At 37.8% G+C, this 21,017-nt stretch overlaps 1 protein-coding gene across 1 annotated transcript; it reads right to left on the bottom strand.

Moving 5' to 3' along the window:
• Positions 1-360: 360 nt before the first annotated feature.
• Positions 361-20,309, bottom strand: SMC2 (structural maintenance of chromosomes 2; the record flags this gene model as incomplete). Its single annotated transcript, XM_082301147.1, has 24 exons — positions 361-561; positions 1,487-1,634; positions 2,831-2,991; positions 4,261-4,377; positions 5,198-5,398; positions 5,951-6,145; positions 6,391-6,534; positions 6,825-7,018; positions 7,866-7,990; positions 8,987-9,122; positions 9,709-9,913; positions 10,253-10,372; positions 10,620-10,758; positions 11,440-11,557; positions 13,462-13,621; positions 14,473-14,706; positions 15,359-15,508; positions 16,150-16,383; positions 16,896-16,940; positions 17,124-17,234; positions 17,414-17,452; positions 18,377-18,499; positions 19,091-19,240; positions 20,142-20,309. 24 exons carry the CDS (start codon positions 20,307-20,309, stop codon positions 361-363), a joined length of 3,618 nt encoding a protein of 1,205 aa, XP_082157273.1.
• Positions 20,310-21,017: the final 708 nt, after the last annotated feature.

Genomic DNA, 21,017 nt, shown 5'->3' with positions numbered 1-21,017 from the left:
ATTGGTATGACACTTTTCTCTGGGATTTGACAACAGGCAAGGTAGATTGTTACTACACTTTACAACAGGTCTTCTGAATGCTGTAGAACACTGGTAGCTGAATCAGATTTTCCTCATTAATTAAAAAGCTTTGTAAACTTAAAGCTACTACTTATATACATTTATATGTAAACGCTTATGGATTTACAGGAATTACAGCACACCAAGAGGACTGAAATTGTCCAGCTTACTTAATAGAGTTTTTCCTATGCATTTCAGTTCTTAATAAGATGCAGATACGAACTAATAGCTAAAACATTAAAAGACGTTTTAAAAAATTTAAAAAGCAACGGGGAGCACTTAAGAAGGTGCTACTGCACATCAAGGACCACTGCTTCCCAGCTCTGCAGGTCCTCTCCACTCTTTTGTACGGTTTTTCTCAGCTTTCTTGTGGGCAAGCTCTTTTTTCCTGTTTTGAACCTGAGTGTATCTTGTAATGGTGGATATACCATCCACAAACCTGGTCTTGTAGAGGACATTGGCATTGTTGAACATTCCATCCTTCAGGGACACCACAATAAACTAAAACAAACCAGAAACACTTAAAATAAATGTTGCTACCCAAATAAAGACTTTAAACAACACTAGAAAAGGCTTCCAAAGAGAGGACTCCTTTTCCTTCATTTGGCTAATACCTCAGTAATAATTCTTAAAATAGTCTAAAACTAACTAAGGCCCAAGAGAATGTGCTACACGGGTCAACGTACACCCAAACGCCACACTGTTTCTGCAGCTAATGACACTTCTGTCCATATCCCATCACCTGGCCTGGGATACAGCCCACAATGCAGGATCCCTGTTCATGGTGGAAGGAAACACTGGGAAAAACCAGTGCCACTAATTATGAAAGAGTGCGGGATCTTAGCTCGTCAAAAGACACTACTGCATTTTACAATACTGGTAACAAATGTTCCCCTTCTCACTCTCCTAATTTGGAATGGTCATGTCCTATTTGTCTCCATCAAATAGAGACAGGTACTGCCTTTTTTTCATGTACAGGTCACAATGATACAGAGATTCTTTCCAGTAGTGCCTGACTTATTTCGATAGGGTCAACATGGAATATTTTTAACCTCAGGTTAAAGAACTCTAGGAAGAAAGAATTCAGGATGTTGTCATGCCTGAAATTGAGCATACCACAGATACTCCTCCCTATTGCTTCCTTTTAACCAGTGCAGCAACAACATTTAAGTTTCACCATTGTCCTATCATCAGTCTAGCTTTCAATTGAAGTAACTCAGAAATATAACACACATCCCTAGAATAAAAGAGGTAAACAGCTCAGAGTCCTCAGTGCCATACTGCCTTTGGAAATAACAGATGGAACTCTGAGCAATCTGGTCTGGTGGAAGGTGTCTCTGCCCATGGCAGGGAATTGAACTGGGTGATTTATAAGGTTTCATCCAACCCAAACCCTTTTATTACCTCAATAATTTCAAGATCATACCTGGGAGTGTCTGAAATGAGTTTGAAGCATTTGCCCAATATTCTGGGTATGAGAGAGATCAAGGGCTGCATCCACTTCATCCAAGATGTAAACTGGGGCAGGCCTGAAGAGGAGCATGGCTAATATCAAGGATAAGGCCACCAATGATCTAGTATGGAGACAAGAAAGTTATGATTTAGTCTCATCTGAAAGGCTTTGGCTTTTGAAAGCAATTGTTTGATAGGCAACAAAGGCGGTAAAGGGTCTGGAGCACAAGTCTGATGAGGGGCAGGTGCTGGGGTTGTTTAGCCTGGACAGAAGGAGGGACCTTATGGCTCTCTACAACTAGCTGAAAGGAGGGTGTAGCCAGGTAGAGGTTGGCCTCTTCTCCCAGGTAACAAGAGACAGGACAAGAGGAAATGGCCTCAAGTTATGCCAGTGTAGCTTTAGATGGGATATTAGCAAAAATTTCTTCACTGAAATGGTTATCAAGCATGGAATGGGTTGCCCACAGAAGTGGTTGAGTCAGCACCCATGGAGGGATTTAGAAGACATGTAGATGTGCGGCTTAGCAACATGGTTTAATGGTGGACCTGGCAGAGTTAAGTTTATGGCTGGACTCCAACTTAAGAGAGCTTTTCCAGCCTAAACAATTCTATGATTCTAAAATGCTCTCTCAAAAGCACATTACTGCTATGATTCTGAAGAAATGGAGTCACAGCTTCCCATTTCAAAATGTGAAGTCTTCTGTCAGAAACAGCAAATATTACTTCTTATTGAAAGATCAAATTAGTTGGGTGATGATATTTAAAATTGTGCTCTTGCTCTATTTTCAATTCTGAGTTGTGCAATGATGTTTTTCAATGGCTGGTTCTTGAAGTATCTGTCCTTAGAAAGTTCTGTATCTCTGTCTCACCTCTTCCCAAATTCTGTTTCTGCTTTTCAGTTTGTTAAGATTTTTTTCCTTAGAAGTTGCAAAGAAGCACACGCTCTACACAGTAGACACTGGAGAAGAAAACTGTTGCCATGGAACTACTTTTATACTGGGAAATACTTGTCTATATAGATTTTTGTGGTTACAACTCAAGGAGAGGACCATTTAATTCAACATTATGTCTACAGTTAAAGGTGGTTTTCTCACCAATTCTTTTTTTTTGCCACTTCTGTGTGGAGTAAAATCTAAGTAAAGCATTGTTCTAAGTCAGAATGCATTAATAGTGCTTCCAATATTGAGTCCATTTGGAAGAAGGCAGAGTCCCTGACTTGACAAGGAAAAGATTAATTGTTTGCTTTTCAGAACTTTAATTAGTTAAGACATCTCAACTACATAAACAATGACAATGGAAAACAAATGAATTCACCAACCTTTGTCCTCCACTAAGTTCTGTTAAGTTTTCCTTCCATGTGTTTCCTAAGGCAACTCTGAACTCCATACCAACCAAGGCATTGTTAGCTTTAGATGCTGCCAGCATAGCTCTGGCTCCAGGTAGGAGTGTTGAGAAAATGGAACCAAAGTCTTCATTCACCTAGAAGTCAGACCACAAAAGATGTATGAATGTGCTTTGGATCAAGAGCACAAAGAGTGGAAAACTTAGTGGCGAGCAGCACGACACTCGAGACATCTTGCACAGTTCAACACCGTGACTTCCATGTGACACACAAGGACAGTGAGAAACCAGCAGCTTTTATTTTTCTGTACTGAAGAGAGAAGCAACACCAAAGGATATATGACACCTCATACAAAGCATTTTAGAAGGATCAAATGAAAGTTGTATTGGAAGGCTTCTTTATGCCATCAGCCAGGGAAACGGGTATGCCCTCAGATTTATTAACTGGTGAACTGTGATTTCTCCTAATTAATGGACTACTAAAAGTACAAAGCACCATGTAAGAGATACACGTTGGCATCCTCCCCACTCTTTTTCTTCCCAGGTTTACTTAAGCAATGTCCAGGTATGGGATGAGATGCAACTTTATAACTGCGGATTAAAATTTCCTAGGTTTAGGAATTTATGTGAAAACACACTTATTCCACCATGTGTGATGCTTTTGAATTACAGCTCACTAATTTCTGCCAAACATGATTTTTACAATGAAAAGGTACCATTTTGTCAGTGATATCCTAATACAGGCAGGATAATTAATAATTAAATGGATACTTCATTTATGTGCAATTTAATCTTTGTTAAAATCAATTTTCTCAAAGGCCAAAAAGTACAAGTTCTGCTGGTACAGCAGACAAGAAAGTGTCAAAAGATTTCCATGTAAAAAGGGATAATTTTATATTTTTGTTATAATTCATTATATGAGACAACTGGTAAAAAGGCAGAGTGCCTAGGTAACAGAAACATAAATCAGACATTGCTCTACCCCAATATTATGTATCCTGACAGTAACAGGAGCAGTACCCCAGGTCCACAGCCCTGCACTGTAGAGGGCTACACAGAACCAGAAAATTTTATCTCTGGTAAAATACTGGTTTAAGAAAAAGAAAATACCAAAAATATAACCTGACTGTATTTCAATATACCTTAACCTTCATGAAATTTTTGTGGGCACTAAAAGGGAATGGGAAAGTAGTTTTGCAGGTTTAACTGGACCTTTACAATTCTCAGAGAATTCATGTCTTATTCTCAAAAGTGGGAATATACAGGAGAGATAAAGTGGTTATTTTTAAACATAGGTCAGGGATATTAGTTCTGAAAACAGAAGGTTTTTTTTAAATATGTAAAACAGTAATCTAAGATAAATCTGATCTTCTACTAAAACATGAAGATAAATTTCAAGTGTCATACCTTCTTCCAAGCAATATCTAAAGCTGCTTTTTTCTTCTGGTCAAGCTCTTCAATAACTGCAAGAATTTTTGTCTTGTCATTCTCTACAATTCTTTTTTTCTTCGTTAAGTCATTGTACTGGTGCAATGAGAAGAAAAGATTGATTTCAATGAACTTTGTGCTCAAATGCATTTTGTGCTAATCTTACAGCTTCACTGTGTCATAGTGTAGCTATGAGATAGTCATTAACCACAAGATTAAAAGCCAGTGCATTGATTTAGCTGCATGAAGGACGTACATTTTGGGATTATTTGCTAATTAAAACAACAGAATTTTCAAAAATCAGCAAAGAAGAAGGACAACACTGCTCTGAAAGTTGCACTTCCAAGTTAATCATGTTTCATTTGCTTTTCCGTAGAAGAAAGGATGCTTCTGCAGGCTGATAGGAGAAAACAGCACTAGAACAGTTGAAGAGTAAAATCAGTGGGCAGTTTTGAGACAATACTGGAATAGCATGAAGATACAGATTAATTCAAGACAACCCTGCTACACCATCAAGCTGTCATGCTTGAAGATGAATATTATTTTGGTCTGCAACTTTTAATACAGTATATAGTTCTCAGATACTCTAATGGATGCCACAAAGCTTGCTGATGCTTCAACTTAGGATAGACTGGAGTAGGAAGGAATAAAGTAGTATTTTTCACCATCCAAAGTCAACATTATGAGTAACTTAGAAACCTGCTGTGCTAATGAAGGGTTCAAAGATGTAAGATTAGTATGAAACAATCAGCAAAAGATTTCCTGCTATCTCATGAAGGTTTAGTTTCATTTTTGGTGTACTGAGAAATAGAGCATATGAAAACATAAAGCTACATTATATATATATCTGTATATATTGTATATACCATATGACCCGCTTGCCCAATCTTTATAGGCTAAAGCACAGAATGCTTACCCTCTCCTCTACGTCAGAAAGCATGCTCATAGCTCTCGTGTTCACATTCCTTTCCAACCTCTCTTTATGCTCCTGCAATTTCTGCAGCTTCTGACTTGCTTCTTTAGGATTGCTACTTTTGAAATCATAGCGTGTGTTTGGCTGGCCAAAGTGTGCTTTATCTGAAGCTATCCACTGGTGTTCTTTCAGCATTTTGGCCACCTGGAAACAAAAAGATATATTGAGGCTTTTTCCTCACACTTCTCAAATGTGAACTAAAATTTAAAGAAAAAAACAAACCAGGAAAAGCCTCCCACCTACATTCTGAGATTACCACATTAATTCTTCTACCCCAATGCAGCACAGGTACATATCTTTACAGTGCTTTGTGTGCTTTCCTTGACTGTGGGCGAACCAAGAATTTAAGGTAGCTTTCACATATATCTCATTTACTTACTTGAAACTCTATTTTTCTACATCTGAACTATATCAATGTCACTGCATCTTGGAATTACCTTCTTTAATTAGTTATCTAATTTGTCCGTACAGTCGGAGTGTTCTTACCGATCACTTTCTCCTGTGATCTACCCTCTGTTACTCCATACAGATAAGCTCTTTTACAATGTACAATTTCCACTCCCTCTTCCTCAGATAAAACTTTTCACATTGAGAGCTGCAAATATGACAGTGCTTAGGGCTCTTTCCTTTGCCTGTGGCAAGGGAAATAACCATTCTTGGTCACAAGATACGAAGAAAAGCACACTTTTGAAATACCTTGGCAGCAGCATCAGCAGCATCTTGTTGACATTTGGTGATGCTGTGTTCTAACTCTTTAACCTTAAGCTGTAATTCATTTTTTTTTTCTCTGTATTTTACCATCTCTGCAGATTTGTGTTTAATTGCATTATCATGTAATGCAATTACTTCCTTTTGCTTGGCAAGCTCCTTCTGTGATGTCTCTACAGATTCCTGAAAAAGCAAATCAGCAGACATTTATTGGCCTCCTTTACAAAGCTGGCATTAGAACCTTATTAGAACCGACACAGCAAGGAGAAAAAATTCACATGTGAAATTTTGAAGCAAAAAAGTAACTACCTCAGCTAAATGATTGTGGTAAGCAAGTGTGAGAAAAAAATACACATTGTAATGTGAGGTTCAGAGGATCACACACAGTAACATCAAAACGGATAATGAAACACAGTATTCACTTTTACCTCTGTCTTAGCCACTTCAGCCAGCATAGCATCAACTTGCTCCTGGTAAGATTTGATTGCTTCCTCTGCAGCTGCTATCTGTTGTTCATAGGAGGCCTGTTCTTGTCTCAGCTCTTCAAGTTCCAGAACTAAAGCTTTGACTTCCTAGAGAGATGTTTTCCAATTTATTAGTTATATTTAAATGGAAAGAATTAAGATTCGGTTTGATGTAGTAAATGCTGTAGAAAATTAACAGTACCCGTTCTTGAGCAAGGGTGCAATCTCACAAAAACAAAGAAACAGAAAAAACCTCAGACAGTGCCTATGTCAGTGACTATACAGCAATACATTAAGCCCAAAAACTGAGAGCATCAAAACCTCAGGAGAATCAAACTTCCTGATTTTTGCAGCCACTTTTAACACTGAGAAAACTGCCAACAGAGGTGAAGTTTTACCTGCTGCATATCTTTTATTTTTTTGCTTGAAGCATCTGCCTTTTTCTTGGCATCATTTAGCTTCTGCTCCGCATTTTTTCGTTCTTTTAGATATTCCGCTTCTGCATTTTTAATTTTATTCTCTAACTCCTTGTATTTTTCTTCTGCTTTCTTTTTGCTCTCTTCCGTTTTGTTTAATGTCTCTTCACACTCCACTGAATCAAGAAGTAGAATACTGAGATGGGGCACTGTTGTCATCTTTAAACTTACATCTTAAACACCAACTAACTCTCTCTTTGCCTCCAATTGGAAAAAAGTGGTTGAACACTCAGTAATTGCTGAAGCCAGATACTTTAATGATTACTCTAAGACACTGTGCCATTGCTACCAATGATTGGTAGGGACCAAAGAGACAACCAGCCATTATGGAAATATGACCTTTTTTTTGACAGAGGGAAAAATATGGCAAGTCTCAGGATCAGTAAATAATTAATCAGATGGCTACCTAACAAAATATCACCTCATCCCTAGAACACTATGCCTAGATATGTATCACTTCTGTGATTTTTTTTTTAAGATATTTTACTTGCTGCATTTTGGGCATTTTTGTCTTTCCTTAGCTATATGAAACACAACTTCTTTTCAATGCTTTCTTGTCATGAAAACTACATTACTAACCTTAAATATCTACAGAAACAGATGGCTTGAAAAAAATCAAAGATTACAGAAATATGGGATTAAATCCATTTTTAAACTTCCCTGCAAAGACACATTTTCCTTTATTATAAAGTATTAATTATTTTTAAATGGAATATAACATTTATATAGGTTATATAGGAGTATAACCTTTACAGTAAGAGAATGACCAACTGTAAGCAAATCACCTCTATGCAAGTATACTATGATTCTGCATTTGTTACATGTTCCAAAATATAAAGCTAGTATTTCCAAAGTGAAAACTATTTCTTTCTTAAATAAAGATTCTGTTACTCAAACAGCCTGATATCCATCTCTTTCTCAGCAATTAGTTTTCAGTTAAAAGAGTAAGAACACATTTGTCACCAATGATTTTCTTCAGGGCAAGCAGCTCTTCCTCTTGTTTGTGGTAAGCACTTTGATCAAGCTGCTGCTTCAACAGCTCTGCTTCCTCAGACGCCATCTCCCATTGCTGCTTCAGATACTGGTACCTTTGGAGAGAGTAGTGACACACACTGCTATATGGAAGGGTACCCAGCATCTCACTTTCAAAGCTGAAGTAAGTAGCTAAATATCTGTATTCCGTTTCTTATGTGAGATACAGTGATGACTGTAGGGCAAATAAGCTCAAATGAATGAAAATCTGATAGAATTGCTTTGATAATAATTGTGAGGTTTGTAGGCATGTAAATTATTATATATGCAGCTCCTGCCATTTAGCCCTGATCTGCCACATTAAAAACAAACGTAACACATGGAATTTGGCAACAATTTAGAGATCACCTTCTTTTTCCAACCAGCAATATGACAGATATTAAGCTGAAGAATTAAAGAAAAGATATCTAAAAGCAAAAGTTCCTTCCTCCTCTTGGCTATATTTCTGGAAGTCTACTGCAGCTCAAAACAACTTGAAAAAATGAATCCAGCTGGTAGATAGCCTCTTATGCAACACTACCTCCTTATGGCATTTTTGCAGAACTGACTGAACATATTTTTCTATTTCATCTTTTAACACGGTATTCAGTAATTGAGTAGCTGAAAATCAAATAAACTTAAAATTATTTAATTTAAGTCCTTACAGCAGTATCACTCAAGATACTCGTTTTTATGATCTTTTTATTTTCTTGCAAGAAAAATAAGACTGACCACGAATTGGAATTCTGTACAGATGTTAAAGATATGTCTGGAACAGACCCATTCTCCAACAGACTTCATGAAACTTCAACCAATTTAAAGCAGACATCAATGTGTACCCTTTTTTTTTTTCCTGTATTATCCAAAACAAAGGTTTTTTTGGTGTTACCTAAAAACTGAATTTGCTTTTTAATTGAACTTACCAATCATATTGGGAGGAGAGGGAGGAAGGGAATTATCTTCTGCATATTACATTTGCAAAAGGCCCTATGGCCTCTCAAAACAACTCGTTATATTAAATTTACTAAGTCACATTAAGAGAAATTATGCACATTTTATACTGGAAACCTTACTTATCAGCAACTGTCATCAAGCTTGCCAACTCCTTCTCTACAGCTGCAAGTTCAGATTCCTTCTTCTTGAGTTCTATTTCAACATCTTTCATTTCTTGGAATTTAGACAATATTGGTGCAGCTTGTGAGGATGCACCTGTTAAATGAAAAAAAATAAAAACCCAGGCTAATTGGAATTAGACCAGTGGATTCACCATTGGTAATTGCAAATTCTAAACATTAATAATGACTCGGGTTGATGATTTATTTTAGTTGAGAAACAGATAAGGCAGGTAGGCTAAAGTCAGAGTTCTCAGTGGACAAAGACTACCTTCTCTCTTACAGAACTTAGTTCTGCAGGCTTTGAACACTACACATGCACGTCTTGAGCAAACAACTAACTTTTCAGAATTTATGAAATTATTGCAAATCAATGATGAATTACTTCAAAAAGTGCTCAAATTCCAAGCACTTCTGCTTCCAACAGGATTATACAGTCAAATAAGATTTAAGTATTTAAAAATCTAAATTACTTTATGCAAAGTTTGTCATTAATTTTTTCTTAAACCAATTAATACTATTTCAGCTGAAGACAATTTTAGCTCAAACAGATTATTCCCGGTATGTGTCTAAACAAAAAGGTCACTGTTCATTTTTATAAAAAGTATGCAAGAGCCCTAAACACATCAACAGACACACGACATTGTTGTTAGTAGTATTATATGAGTAGAACCAGCAATTGCCTCCATGCAGAGTTCCCTGGGGATCAAACACATCTCCATCAAGAGTAACACTTCTCGTCATTATCCTTTTGTCAAAAGTCACTTTCTTAGCATTATCCATATTGTTGCAGACCAGTGTTGTTCCAAAGACATATTCCATTGCTTTCTGCAGTTCAGATTCATATACAATTAGGGAAACGGCTAAATGCAAGTTAGCACAGCCAGCCTAGAAATCAAATGAAATGCAATTAATATACCTTAACTTATAAGAAGTTTCAAATCTTTCAGATCCTTTCAATCAGTGATTTCTGTCTTTTGTTGATAAAATCTCTTTCTAAAAGTATCATTACATTTTAAAACTATTTCAGTTATAAGTGGAATAATTAATACCCACTTAAACCTCATGTAACTGAAAGGATACAAAGGAAAACAAAATCAATATACCCTCAAACCTTGTAGAAATTCATATTAGTAAAACCATTAAGAATCCCAAGTTTTTAGTGCAGAAATAAATTGAAAATGGGACAGAAGAAATATAGTGTAAAGAGTGTATTTTTTTACATACCAAGCTTTGGGCCAACTTGACCGTGTCTTCTTGAATGCACCTGGCTGAAATTTTGTTCAATGGAATGATGGTGCATCGATGCTGTAGTTCACCCTTTTCTAAAAGCTTTTTGCCAGTAACCTCAAATGAAAAATAGTTACAAAGCACACCTGAGTACACAAGGGATTTTGTAAAGTGAGACAATAGGGCACTGGAAGAAGAACACACTGCTGCCACCAACTATGCAAGACTTCCTTGACCCAATTTAAACATGTACATGTGTCCAAACTCCTCTCAAGCATTCAGTAACAAGGCACATGCTTGCCAACCCCAAATCATACAATCACATCTCAAAATTCAGAGTTCTGTACTAAAGCAATAAACTTACCTCTGTGTCCACAATAATGTTGTAGAGTTTCCCTCCAGCCACTGCTTCCAGGGCTTTGGCATTGGATGGATCTTTCACAGTGAAAAGAGATGCCACAGGGCCTTTCACATGGTTTAGATTCCAATTTTTTTCTGGATGTCTTAAAATAAATATAAATTATGACAATGAATCATGTTTGGTTTTCTCCCACACATCTTAAAAAAATTTATATTTAAAACTCATTATGCTTATTATTCTGGTATAAGCAATTCTAAATTCTATCAGAAAGAGAACTCCACGCAAAAAATGGTTAAATTGAATACTTCACAGCAAAAGGCTTGCCAGTAAAGAGTCAGTTATATAGTCATTAAAATAACGTAATTCCTGATTTATTCACCCAATTTTCAATTGATTTTTCCAATGGGTTCTGTTATTACCACAGCTATAAGAATATGTCCAGCCTATAACACAAACAGTTAAACCTGGGGGTATAGATACTTGACTGGAGTTGACCTCCAAAGAGCAAGTCTACTCGTCACAGGCAGGAAACAATGATTACACATTTTTGCAGTTTAGACCTTTGGATTCTATGGCTTTAGACACTGAAGTTATGACTTGAAAATGCCATCAGACAAAACTTAAGTTCTAGTGACTTTGATAAGACTGTAACATTTCCTGACTGTCCCCCTCACCTTCCCCCTTCACTTTGCAGCACAGGTAAGACAGTCATTATTGACTGGCACTAAAAGGAAAGCAAGAGCTAAGACATTGGTGGAATTATCTGGTAAAAGGCCCCCAAAAGCCCTTTCAAACCTCTTTCAAGATCATGCTGAGATCTTACTTGTATGTGAAATGCAGATAAGGAAACTTTGCCATTAAACTTTCGCTCAGTTCTCCCAGCCGACTGATATCAGAAATCAATGCCTTCTTTTTTGCTAGGAGGGCTTCTCCTTTCTCTTCTTCGGAGTTGAACAAAAGTAGTAGACATATAACCAGAGCAGAGAAATCCGTTAGCTTAAAAATTGGTATTCTACACTGTTTATCTACATATACGTAGAGAATACTTACTTAGAAGACTTCCTAAAATTCTTTGTAAATTTTCAGACTAAAAAAATTCATACCATCATGACACCAAACATGCAAAGAAAAAGTTCAGTGTCATATTCTTCCCTAAAGGTTACTTGGAATATCAACAGTTTTGTGTAGTGTCTGAAACAAATGTTACCTGGCATGAGAAACAAACTATAAGAAGTGTTTTAGGTACAGAAAACCAGTAAGCAATAGGGATGTTGGTCCCTTTTCCCATTAAATTTTACCTGGAATTTAATTGTGCCATCAAACTTCAAAACATTTGGCCCAAACAACGTTTATAAAATCAAATTATTTTAAGCTGCTTTCTGTGGAAGTTTAAGAGTTTGTGGAGCCTAGATCAGGGAAATTTCTTTATGAGTGAAAGCAGCATACTTGATTTTTCACATCCCTCCTGCACTGGGGTCTGGGTGAGATGGAGTTAACACCCCCCACAGCAGCCCTCATAGTGCTGTTCTTTGTGTTTCTACTAGAAAGGCATAGATGTAACACAGTTTTGGCTACTGCTAAGCATGCTGGGACAGCATCAAGGGTGTCCCTCCAGCTCCTCTTCCAAAAGCCAGTAGGCTGTGGGTGGGCAATAGAGTGGGAGGGGACATAGCCAGGATATGGGGTTCAAGGGATATTCCATACTATTACGAAGGTGTACTCATTAGTAAAAGCTATGGGAAAGGACGAGAGGAGGGAGCATCCATTATTAAGGCCTTTGTCTTCCAAAACAGCCTGTAGACATATACCGAGGTCCTACTTCACAGGAAGGAGTTGAACATTGCCTCCTAATTCCTGATGGGAAGCAGAGCATAAATTTTTTTGTTTTCCTTTGCTTCTGCATCCTCCAGCCAGCTCCAAGACAGACCTGCCACTGGTCAAGGCCAAGACCATCACTGATGGTGGTGAAGCCTCTGGGATAACGTATTACAGAAGGGGAAATAAAAGCCAAACATATCTGCAGTGGCCAGAAAGATGAGTGACAATATGTGAGAGGAACAGCCCTGAAGACACCAAGGCTAGTGAAGGAGGGGCAGGAGGTGCTCCAGGCACTGGAGCCGAGATTCCCCTGCAGTCCATGGTGCAGACCATGGTGAGGTAAGTGTGCCCTGCAACCCACAGAAGTACACAGTGTAGTAGATATCCACCTGCAGCCTGTGGAAGCCCAGACTGGAGCAGAGTCCTGTCAGAACTTTTAGACCCATGGACAGAGGAGCAGGTTTGCTGGCAGGATGTGTGACCCCCCACAGGGGACCCACACTGGAGTAGCCTGTTCCTGAGGACTGCACCCCATGCTGGAGCAGTTTGTGAAGAACTGCAGGCCATGAGAAGGATTCACATTGGAGAAGTCCATGAAGGACTGCTTCCCTTGGGAGGAACCCCATGGTGGAGCAGGGGAAGCGTGCAAGTCCTGCCCCTGAGGAGGAAGGAGTGGCAGAGACAACATGTGAGGAACTGACTGCAGACCCCATTCCCTGTTCCCTTGCACCACTCACAGAGAGGAGGTACAGAAGATCAGGAACGAAATAGAGCCTGGGAAATTACATTAAATTGATTTCCCCAAGTTATGTCTATTTTGCCTATGGCAGTAATTGCCAAGTAATCTCTCTCTGTCCTTGTCTCAACACACGAGCTTTTGCCATGTATTGTCTCCTCTGTCTAGTTGAGAAGGGGTGTGGCAGAATGGCTTTGGTGGACACCTGGCATCCAGTCAGGGTCAACTCATGATACTTTTATACTCCTTTGTATACTGCCCCAACATTATGCATCAGAAGTCTGTACAGACCTGAATAGTTCAGCTCCTTTATTTCGTTCTCTAGGCTTATTTTCATTTTTTCAACAGCTTCCAATGCTTTTCGGTATTTATTGTAGCCTTCGTCCACCTTTTTAACTTCCTCTTCTTTTGTCTTTAATTCTTTTTGTGCATAATTCAACTTCATTTGAGCCTATAAGGAGTAAGCAAATATGGTACCAGAGCTTCAAAGACAGTCTTGCAGGTGCAAATTTAGAACACTTGCACTATCAAGCTGCCCATGTAATTTATAAAATTTTCCACTAGTTGCAGATATGACAAAAAGCAGCCTTGGCTTTTGAAAATAATGGCACAGGTCATCTGGAAACAAAAACATAGATCTTGTATTTAACGATGGTAACATATTAGAACATGAACAGAGTCTGAGAAGAAACAAAGTAAAATAAGGTGGGATACAGCTATCGTTTTACTTAATGGAGACGAATTTCTCCTTAAGTGAGACAAGGAAAAGTGCACTTTGAAAATTTAAACTCCACTATCAGAGCCACCCCAGCAGAGGTTTTCTATCTTAAGACAAAACAAGTGTCATCTCTTTCAGTTGTGTGATGAGCATACAATTTAACTAAGGAGAAAATAGCTTCTTCTAAACTCTCCATTTCACAGTCTCAGGCATCTTTATTTTGATTCCATTAAGTTTTACTGTAGAAATCTCTTAGTTTGATTGTGTATCATGGACAACAGTCTTAATTTTTTCCTATTCAGTATTATTGATCATTTGAGTACAGTGAGTCCTTCTTTGTATCTCAAATGCCACTTTCTAATACTTCCTCACAGCAATGCTAAAGCATTTTTCTGTGCAAGGATATTTTGTTTGTATTTTATCAAAAAGTTAGCTTAATGCATATGCCAAAATGTAAAATATCTTGCACAGATATTGTGCACCTCTTTTCATTGATCTTTCAAGCATGTGTTTGTCAATTGGTTTTCAGACAATTTTCAAAAGCATGAAGGCAGGTCTGAGACAGGCTGAGCTTTTCTCCTTACCTGTTTAGCCTCTGTTACTGCTTTGCCAATTTCATTTTTGCAGATCATCATCTGTCCTGAAAGAGTAGCTTCTTCACCATCCTTATTGCTGGACAGGCCAGCAGACACAGCATTAAAATGCTGTTGCGCTGCAGCTAAAGCACGTGCATCTTTTTCACATTCTTCTTCTGAAATGTTTAGTTTTTTCTCTAAATTCTTTACCTCATTCTCCTTTGACACTAATGCTTTAGAATCCTTCAGCAAAACAAAGAAAAAAAAATAAAAAACCTAAAAGGGAACCTGAGTCCATTACCTTGAAATTCATTTTGTTTAGGTGAGGAGCAACAAGTAGTTTCATCAACTACATTTCTATGACCCTTTGTCAGGTTTTGTGATCTTGCAATATGTCTTTGCATGTTTTCAAACGTGTTGCTTGCCCCTGAGTGTACTGAATATCTACAGACAGATGAAATACAGGAAGCGGTAACAACTGCCCAAGAACTAGGAGAATTATCTCTCTCTTCCCAATAATTAAAAAGCGATCCTCTTGCATAAAAAATACCGTCAAAAATATTCAAGGCAGAGATTCGTCATTTAATTTTAAGAGTAACATACGCCCAGAAGGCATAATAGTTTGAAGCTATAGGGATCTCTGCTGAGCTTAACAGAAAATTTGGAACCATGAAGAATTGCACTTTATTTGTATTTACATCATGTGTGTTTCTAAAGGGAACCTACTACCTATGCCATACAAATTAAACAGTGCCCTTAACATTTGTCTCTGCTTTCCTGATGTAATTCTTGCCAATCATAGGATTCTTCATACCGTAACAGGAAAGAAAAACCAGCTGTTCCCACAATCTGAATTAATTTAGTATGTAAAGAAAATTATATACAAATATCTTACCTTCTGCATACGTGTTACCAGTTCCTTGTACTTAACCTCTTCACTTTTTAAGTTTTGCTTCTTGAGATCAAGAGCACTTTGTGCTTTTGTATTAACTCTTTGATTTTCTGAAAGAGCAGCTTCCAGTGCACGAAGTCTACCACCTACTTCCTACAATCAGTAATGAAGGCATTTTATTTTAGCCTCTGAAATCAATACAGTATTTGTAATATTTCATCTTCTGTTCACAGCTTTATGTAGAAGAAAATCTGACCAAGCAGGCAGTAGTCTCCAACACAAACAGGTCAGAACATCTCTTCCCTCTGTAATACAACCTAACTTGAAGCTACTATTGAAGAACCACATCATTCCATAAGATGGGACACTGTGGATTTAGACATCCAAAGACTCTATGGGCCATTCAGTATCTAGTTAAATTTATTGCCCCCAAAATTGAAGTCAATATTGTTTACTGTCAAACAAAAGCTTTCTTACTTTTCTCTTCTTTTGAGACATCAACAAAAAGGGAGAAAAAAGTCTCTGGCAAAACTTACCATAGAATGCACAGAGTGGAAACCTGAGGGCAAACAGTTTTTATGCTTCAGTTATTTTTCATTTGCATTTCAGGCAAAAAAAAAAAACCCTTTAAATGGATGTCTTCTAGACAATGGCCAAAACCAACAATGAACAAGGCATAATCTAAACAACCCACCAGAAGAAGAAAAGGGGATACTATCTGTAAAAATAATTCCCATGTCTTAAAATGCTTTGTATTTATGTATTCAGATGAGCACAATTCTGTTTTCACTTACCTTATCCTTTTCCTTTTCCATCTCTGCTATGTCTTCATTAAGTTGTTTTACCTTCTGTTCAATTTCAGCCATGGATTCCTGAAACTTCTGTACATCAGACCGCATTTCCTTTAACATGCCAACGGAGGACATCTTTGTTTCTTCAGCCGCAGCAAACTGATAAGCTACACAAAAGCGGCTTACATGTTCTATTTCTCGTAGTATTTTCTGGTATTCTAGATAGGCTGCTCGTTCCTGAACAGACAAAAATAAAATTAAGAAAACAAACCTCTAAAATTTGATGGAAAAACAGTGCTACATTAGACTACTATAGAAATCTTCTAAGCACCTCTAAACATCGGTATTTGAAAGTAAGAGGAAGGATCCTCCACGTTATTTAGTATACTTGGTATTAAACATTGCAGGCCTGCTCAGAAAAATCTCAGATAAAACAATACTCATATAATTGATTGCACACCAGAAATACCGCTTGACTTAGTTTTTTAAGAACTAAGACGCTTTTAAACATATTTTTATTTTGTTCTCTTGTTTTCTTCCTTCTTCCTGCATCTCTAGAATTTCCTGGAGGTCCAAAATGTCACAGTCTCTGTACATGGAAAGATGATAAAATTTCGCTCTCTTATAAGATTCTACAGAGCTTGAACACATGTGATTGTTTTAGCCAAAACATACAGGTTCAGGGTAGTTGAAAATATTTTTTCAGTACTTGAAGGGCCTACCTTACCACCCTTCTAATTTTTCCATACCTCTTTCAGTTTCTGTAAAGTTGGACTGATCTCCTCATTTAAGACCTGAAACACATAGCAGAACATTTATATTCTGATTTTACCGAACCCTAAACTTTAAACATGTCTATGCATGTCTAGTTCCACATGCAGAAAAGAAACATTCTACAAGTCAAAATCCACATTAAACTAGTTGCTCAGTTATCTTTAACAAATATGAATGAAAGTGTATTTTCCAACATGTAGTACCATTTGAATGTTTTCCAGTTTGGATTCCTTCTTCTCTATGGTTTTCTGGACAGCTATTTTCTTGCATTCATACATCCTAGTACCAGCTGCTTCTTCAATCATAGCTAAAATCTAAAATAAAACAATGCAAAGAACTTTGATGCTTCCTCTTATGCTAGATTGGTTCAACTCAGTTGAACATCTCATCTCCCTCCAACACCTTTATTTTTGTTATCCCTCTCCCAACATATAGATTCTTATCATTCAAATCAGTTCAGTAAAACTTCAGACAAAAAAACTCCCACTCTTACCTCTGGTGGCTTCATATTTAGAACTTTGGTAATTTGTCCCTGGTGACAGAAAGATAAAATAAGAACAGTGGTTGAGTACTATGCAGTAGTAAAAATTAAAACCAAAACCCCAAACCCCCACTCACTTTTATACATTGTATTATAAGTTCAAGCACTTTAAAAATTTTTTTGCTACAAGAATAAACTAGTTTACTAAATAGTGTTGCTCTTCAAAGTTCAAATATGTCACTCTTTCAGGTAGCATGTTTGAAATGGCCCTTACATCGTATCTTAGGCTCAATCTCCACGGTACTGATTACTCCTTAAGGGAGTAATACAAATATATATTCTAGAGTCTTACTGGGTTGCTGATGTTAAATAAGCTCCTAATCATAAACCAGCTTTTTTGGTGATGTAGCTCATATGTAATAGGGAGAAACAGACTATATACAAAACTGTCCCCATATTTGCCATCCACCTGGGACAGTTACATTTGAAACAATAAATTCTGTTCTGTTTTATTATTCCTTGCAAATATTTCAAGGATTTGCCTAGTCCTTAACAGAGCCTTCTCAATTCATCAGCCTTCTTTGGATAATTGTGACTTAAGAAGGTACGTATCTCAGCTTCATTCAAAATACTGTCTAACATGGAACATAAAGACTAGGAAATAAAATCTGTCATTTTAGCATAATAATAAAAGCAATACCTATCTCTTAAGCAGAAAAAAAATAGAAAATAAGATGGGCACATGTTTTAGAAAAGTTTGGTAACATGAGGGCCACACGAGGTCTTGTGCTACAAGATGTGTTTTAGAGCCAAACTATGCTGGACTGGAAATATTAACTACTTACCAGACGCCTCATTTTTATTTGGTAAGGTGTTACTCTAATTAGGAAATTAAGTGTTCTTCCGCTATCTCACCTGCCTTAAATTTAGTGCAAGTCCTATTCTTTCTGGATTTTATAAAGATGCACACAATACCTGCATAATAAGGAAGTAAGGATTATTGACATTGAGTCCAACAGAACAGAAGAGATCCTGCACACGGCTGTTGGCAGCATTAACACCATTGATAAGATACTTATTTCTACCTCCAACGATAACCTGGAGAACAAAGACAAAAAAAACCCACTTGGTGTTGTGAGACTATAAACTGTAATAAAGACTAAAAAAATCCGAGCAAATCACATGTATTATATCTTTGCATACACATGTATGTGCATACTATGAAGAACATCAGAACAAAACTTGTTTGACATTTAAAATATTTAACTAAAATATAAGAAAAATTAGTCATTGAGGACAATACTGACAAACTTTCCAAAAACTCTTCTTTAAAAAACCAACCAATTAAAAAAATCGAAAACCAGAACCCCAACATCTTCATCAGAAAAATAAAGGTTCCTTTGGAGACCAAATTTAACACACTGCTCAGATATTAAGAAGATATGAAAGCAGAAAAAAAACACAAGATAGAAAATTATACCTTGCTTTGTGAACATTTCTAGCTAGCACACTGGATCTACTCCTACAGTAGCTAACTAACTACACTGTGGGGGCAATGTAGAAGCCTTGCCTCTACTGCAGAAACTCAGGGACTTCAAAAATTACCCTTTTTTCCCTTGACCACTCTGTTGACCACGGTAAAAATGTATATATATAGGTTATTAAAAAATACAGATGTTAAAGACTCACCTGCCTAGTCACAGTGATCTCATCATTAGCTTCAAATCCCAGGGGACTTCGACTCTTGTCCGAATTATCAAAGTTAATAGATACGGTTGCCTTTGTAATTCCAGCTTGCCCATTCTTATAAACTAGGTCTTGCAAGTTGGAAGCTCGCACCTAAGTCCAGGGAACAGATATATACCTTTTTGAAAGTAATTAATTTCACATTTTCATTGTACTACTGTAGGCTTTGGAGAAATTAATGAAAAAAATGAAGGTCTAGCTGTATATTTAAGAATCCATGTGAACTGACACATGGGAGCTTCAAGGCACTATCATTGTAAAACCACTACCAGTGTGTACCAGTCTCGTTTTAGTTATCCAGCTAATTGTTTCTGCATGGAGCTCCTGACAAACACTGCATACGTGTTTAAAAAAAGCCAGCCACCAGTAAATTTATTTAACAGACATTTATTTTTCACAATGCAGTTCATAAGGAAATGATTCAGAAAGTGTTCCTTGGGGGTCTGCTGGCTTTGTCTACAACTGGGGGGAGGTAGGGATGGGAAAGAAAGGAAATCAAAAAATCACCTTCAGACAGATTAAAACTGGTGTCAGAGCACACAGTTTTTTATGAGAATAAAGCAGATATATTATCTCTTAAATAGCAGGCATTGCATGAAAACCACTTTTTAAATTTTTTATGATGAACCAGATAGCCAAATTTCAAGACCCAATCAAGAACTGAAAACATTTATTACAAATAAGTAAATTAGTACCTTTAGACGGAAGAGACCTTCGGTTTGAAGTTACCTTTTAAGTGGTTATTTTTAGTCTATTGTTTTAAGCCACATACTTTTTATAACTGTGGTATAAGGATGAAGTTGTAACTCAACCTTAATGTAAGCATGAACAACAATGACAGAGACCCAGATCTGTGCAACGAAAAATCCAAATAGTAAAACTGTTTGTTTCAAAGAAGCACCACTTCAGGACTTCCGTGGGAGGTTACTCACTAGAGCAACATGAAACGTTGCTGGCAGAAGAAAGACCTTTCTTAAATGTCCCATCTCTTTACCTGTGACAGATTGCTGATTCCCAGCACGAAACAAATGGAGTCCAAGACATTGGATTTGCCACTACCATTCAAGCCAGTAATGGCATTGAATAACGGGTCAAAGTCTTTAATTTCTGTCCTCTGAGCATATGATTTAAAACCTTCAAGAACAATTGACTTGATGTACATCTTCTCACTCTTCCTAAGGGACCAGGCAAAGTATTCCTCTGAGAAGCAGTAAGAAAGGTATCTGGATTGTAATCCTACACATTTCAGAGTAAAGAAAAAAGAATAAGCCAATGAATCACACTGCCAAACAAACAACTAGACGTGTGAGAAAATCGAAAGAACGTATGTCTTTTACAAGAAAAATATAATGCATTTATAAACGAAAAAAGCCAAGTAGACGACAGATCCAGGCAGCATCCCAACAATAACCTGTACTTCAGCATTTCTAAGCGACGTGCCTTTACACAAAGCTTATCACGACACGTGGGTACAGACTCATGGAAAACCACGGTTTGTCGCCAAGCGGGCCGCCAGCGAAGGGGAAGAAAAGGTCCGGTGTTTCAGAACACCGCAGAGCCTGCCTTTCCCACTTGCGGGAATGCTATACCCGTTCGGCAACACCGCCCGCGAGGGGCAAATCCCAGGTAAGCGGCAGCCTCAGCTGAGGCACCGCGATCAAGGGCCCATCACAGCCCTACCTCCGACCCTGCCGCCTTCATCGCGCTGCCCCCGTGGCCCTGCCAGTGACCCTGCTCCAGCGAGCCCTCCCTACCGGCTCTGATGCCAAATCGGCGGCGGGCAGCCCCGCCTCCCTCCCCGGTCCCGGTGCCTTACTCGCTCACCCCTGTCCGGTGCCGCTCCCCGCCGCCGGCGCCCCGCTCGCCCAGC

Source organism: Coloeus monedula, assembly GCF_965178545.1.
Source record: "Coloeus monedula genome assembly, chromosome: Z".
NCBI lineage: Eukaryota > Metazoa > Chordata > Aves > Passeriformes > Corvidae > Coloeus > Coloeus monedula.
This window is presented reverse-complemented; position numbering and strand designations above follow the sequence as displayed.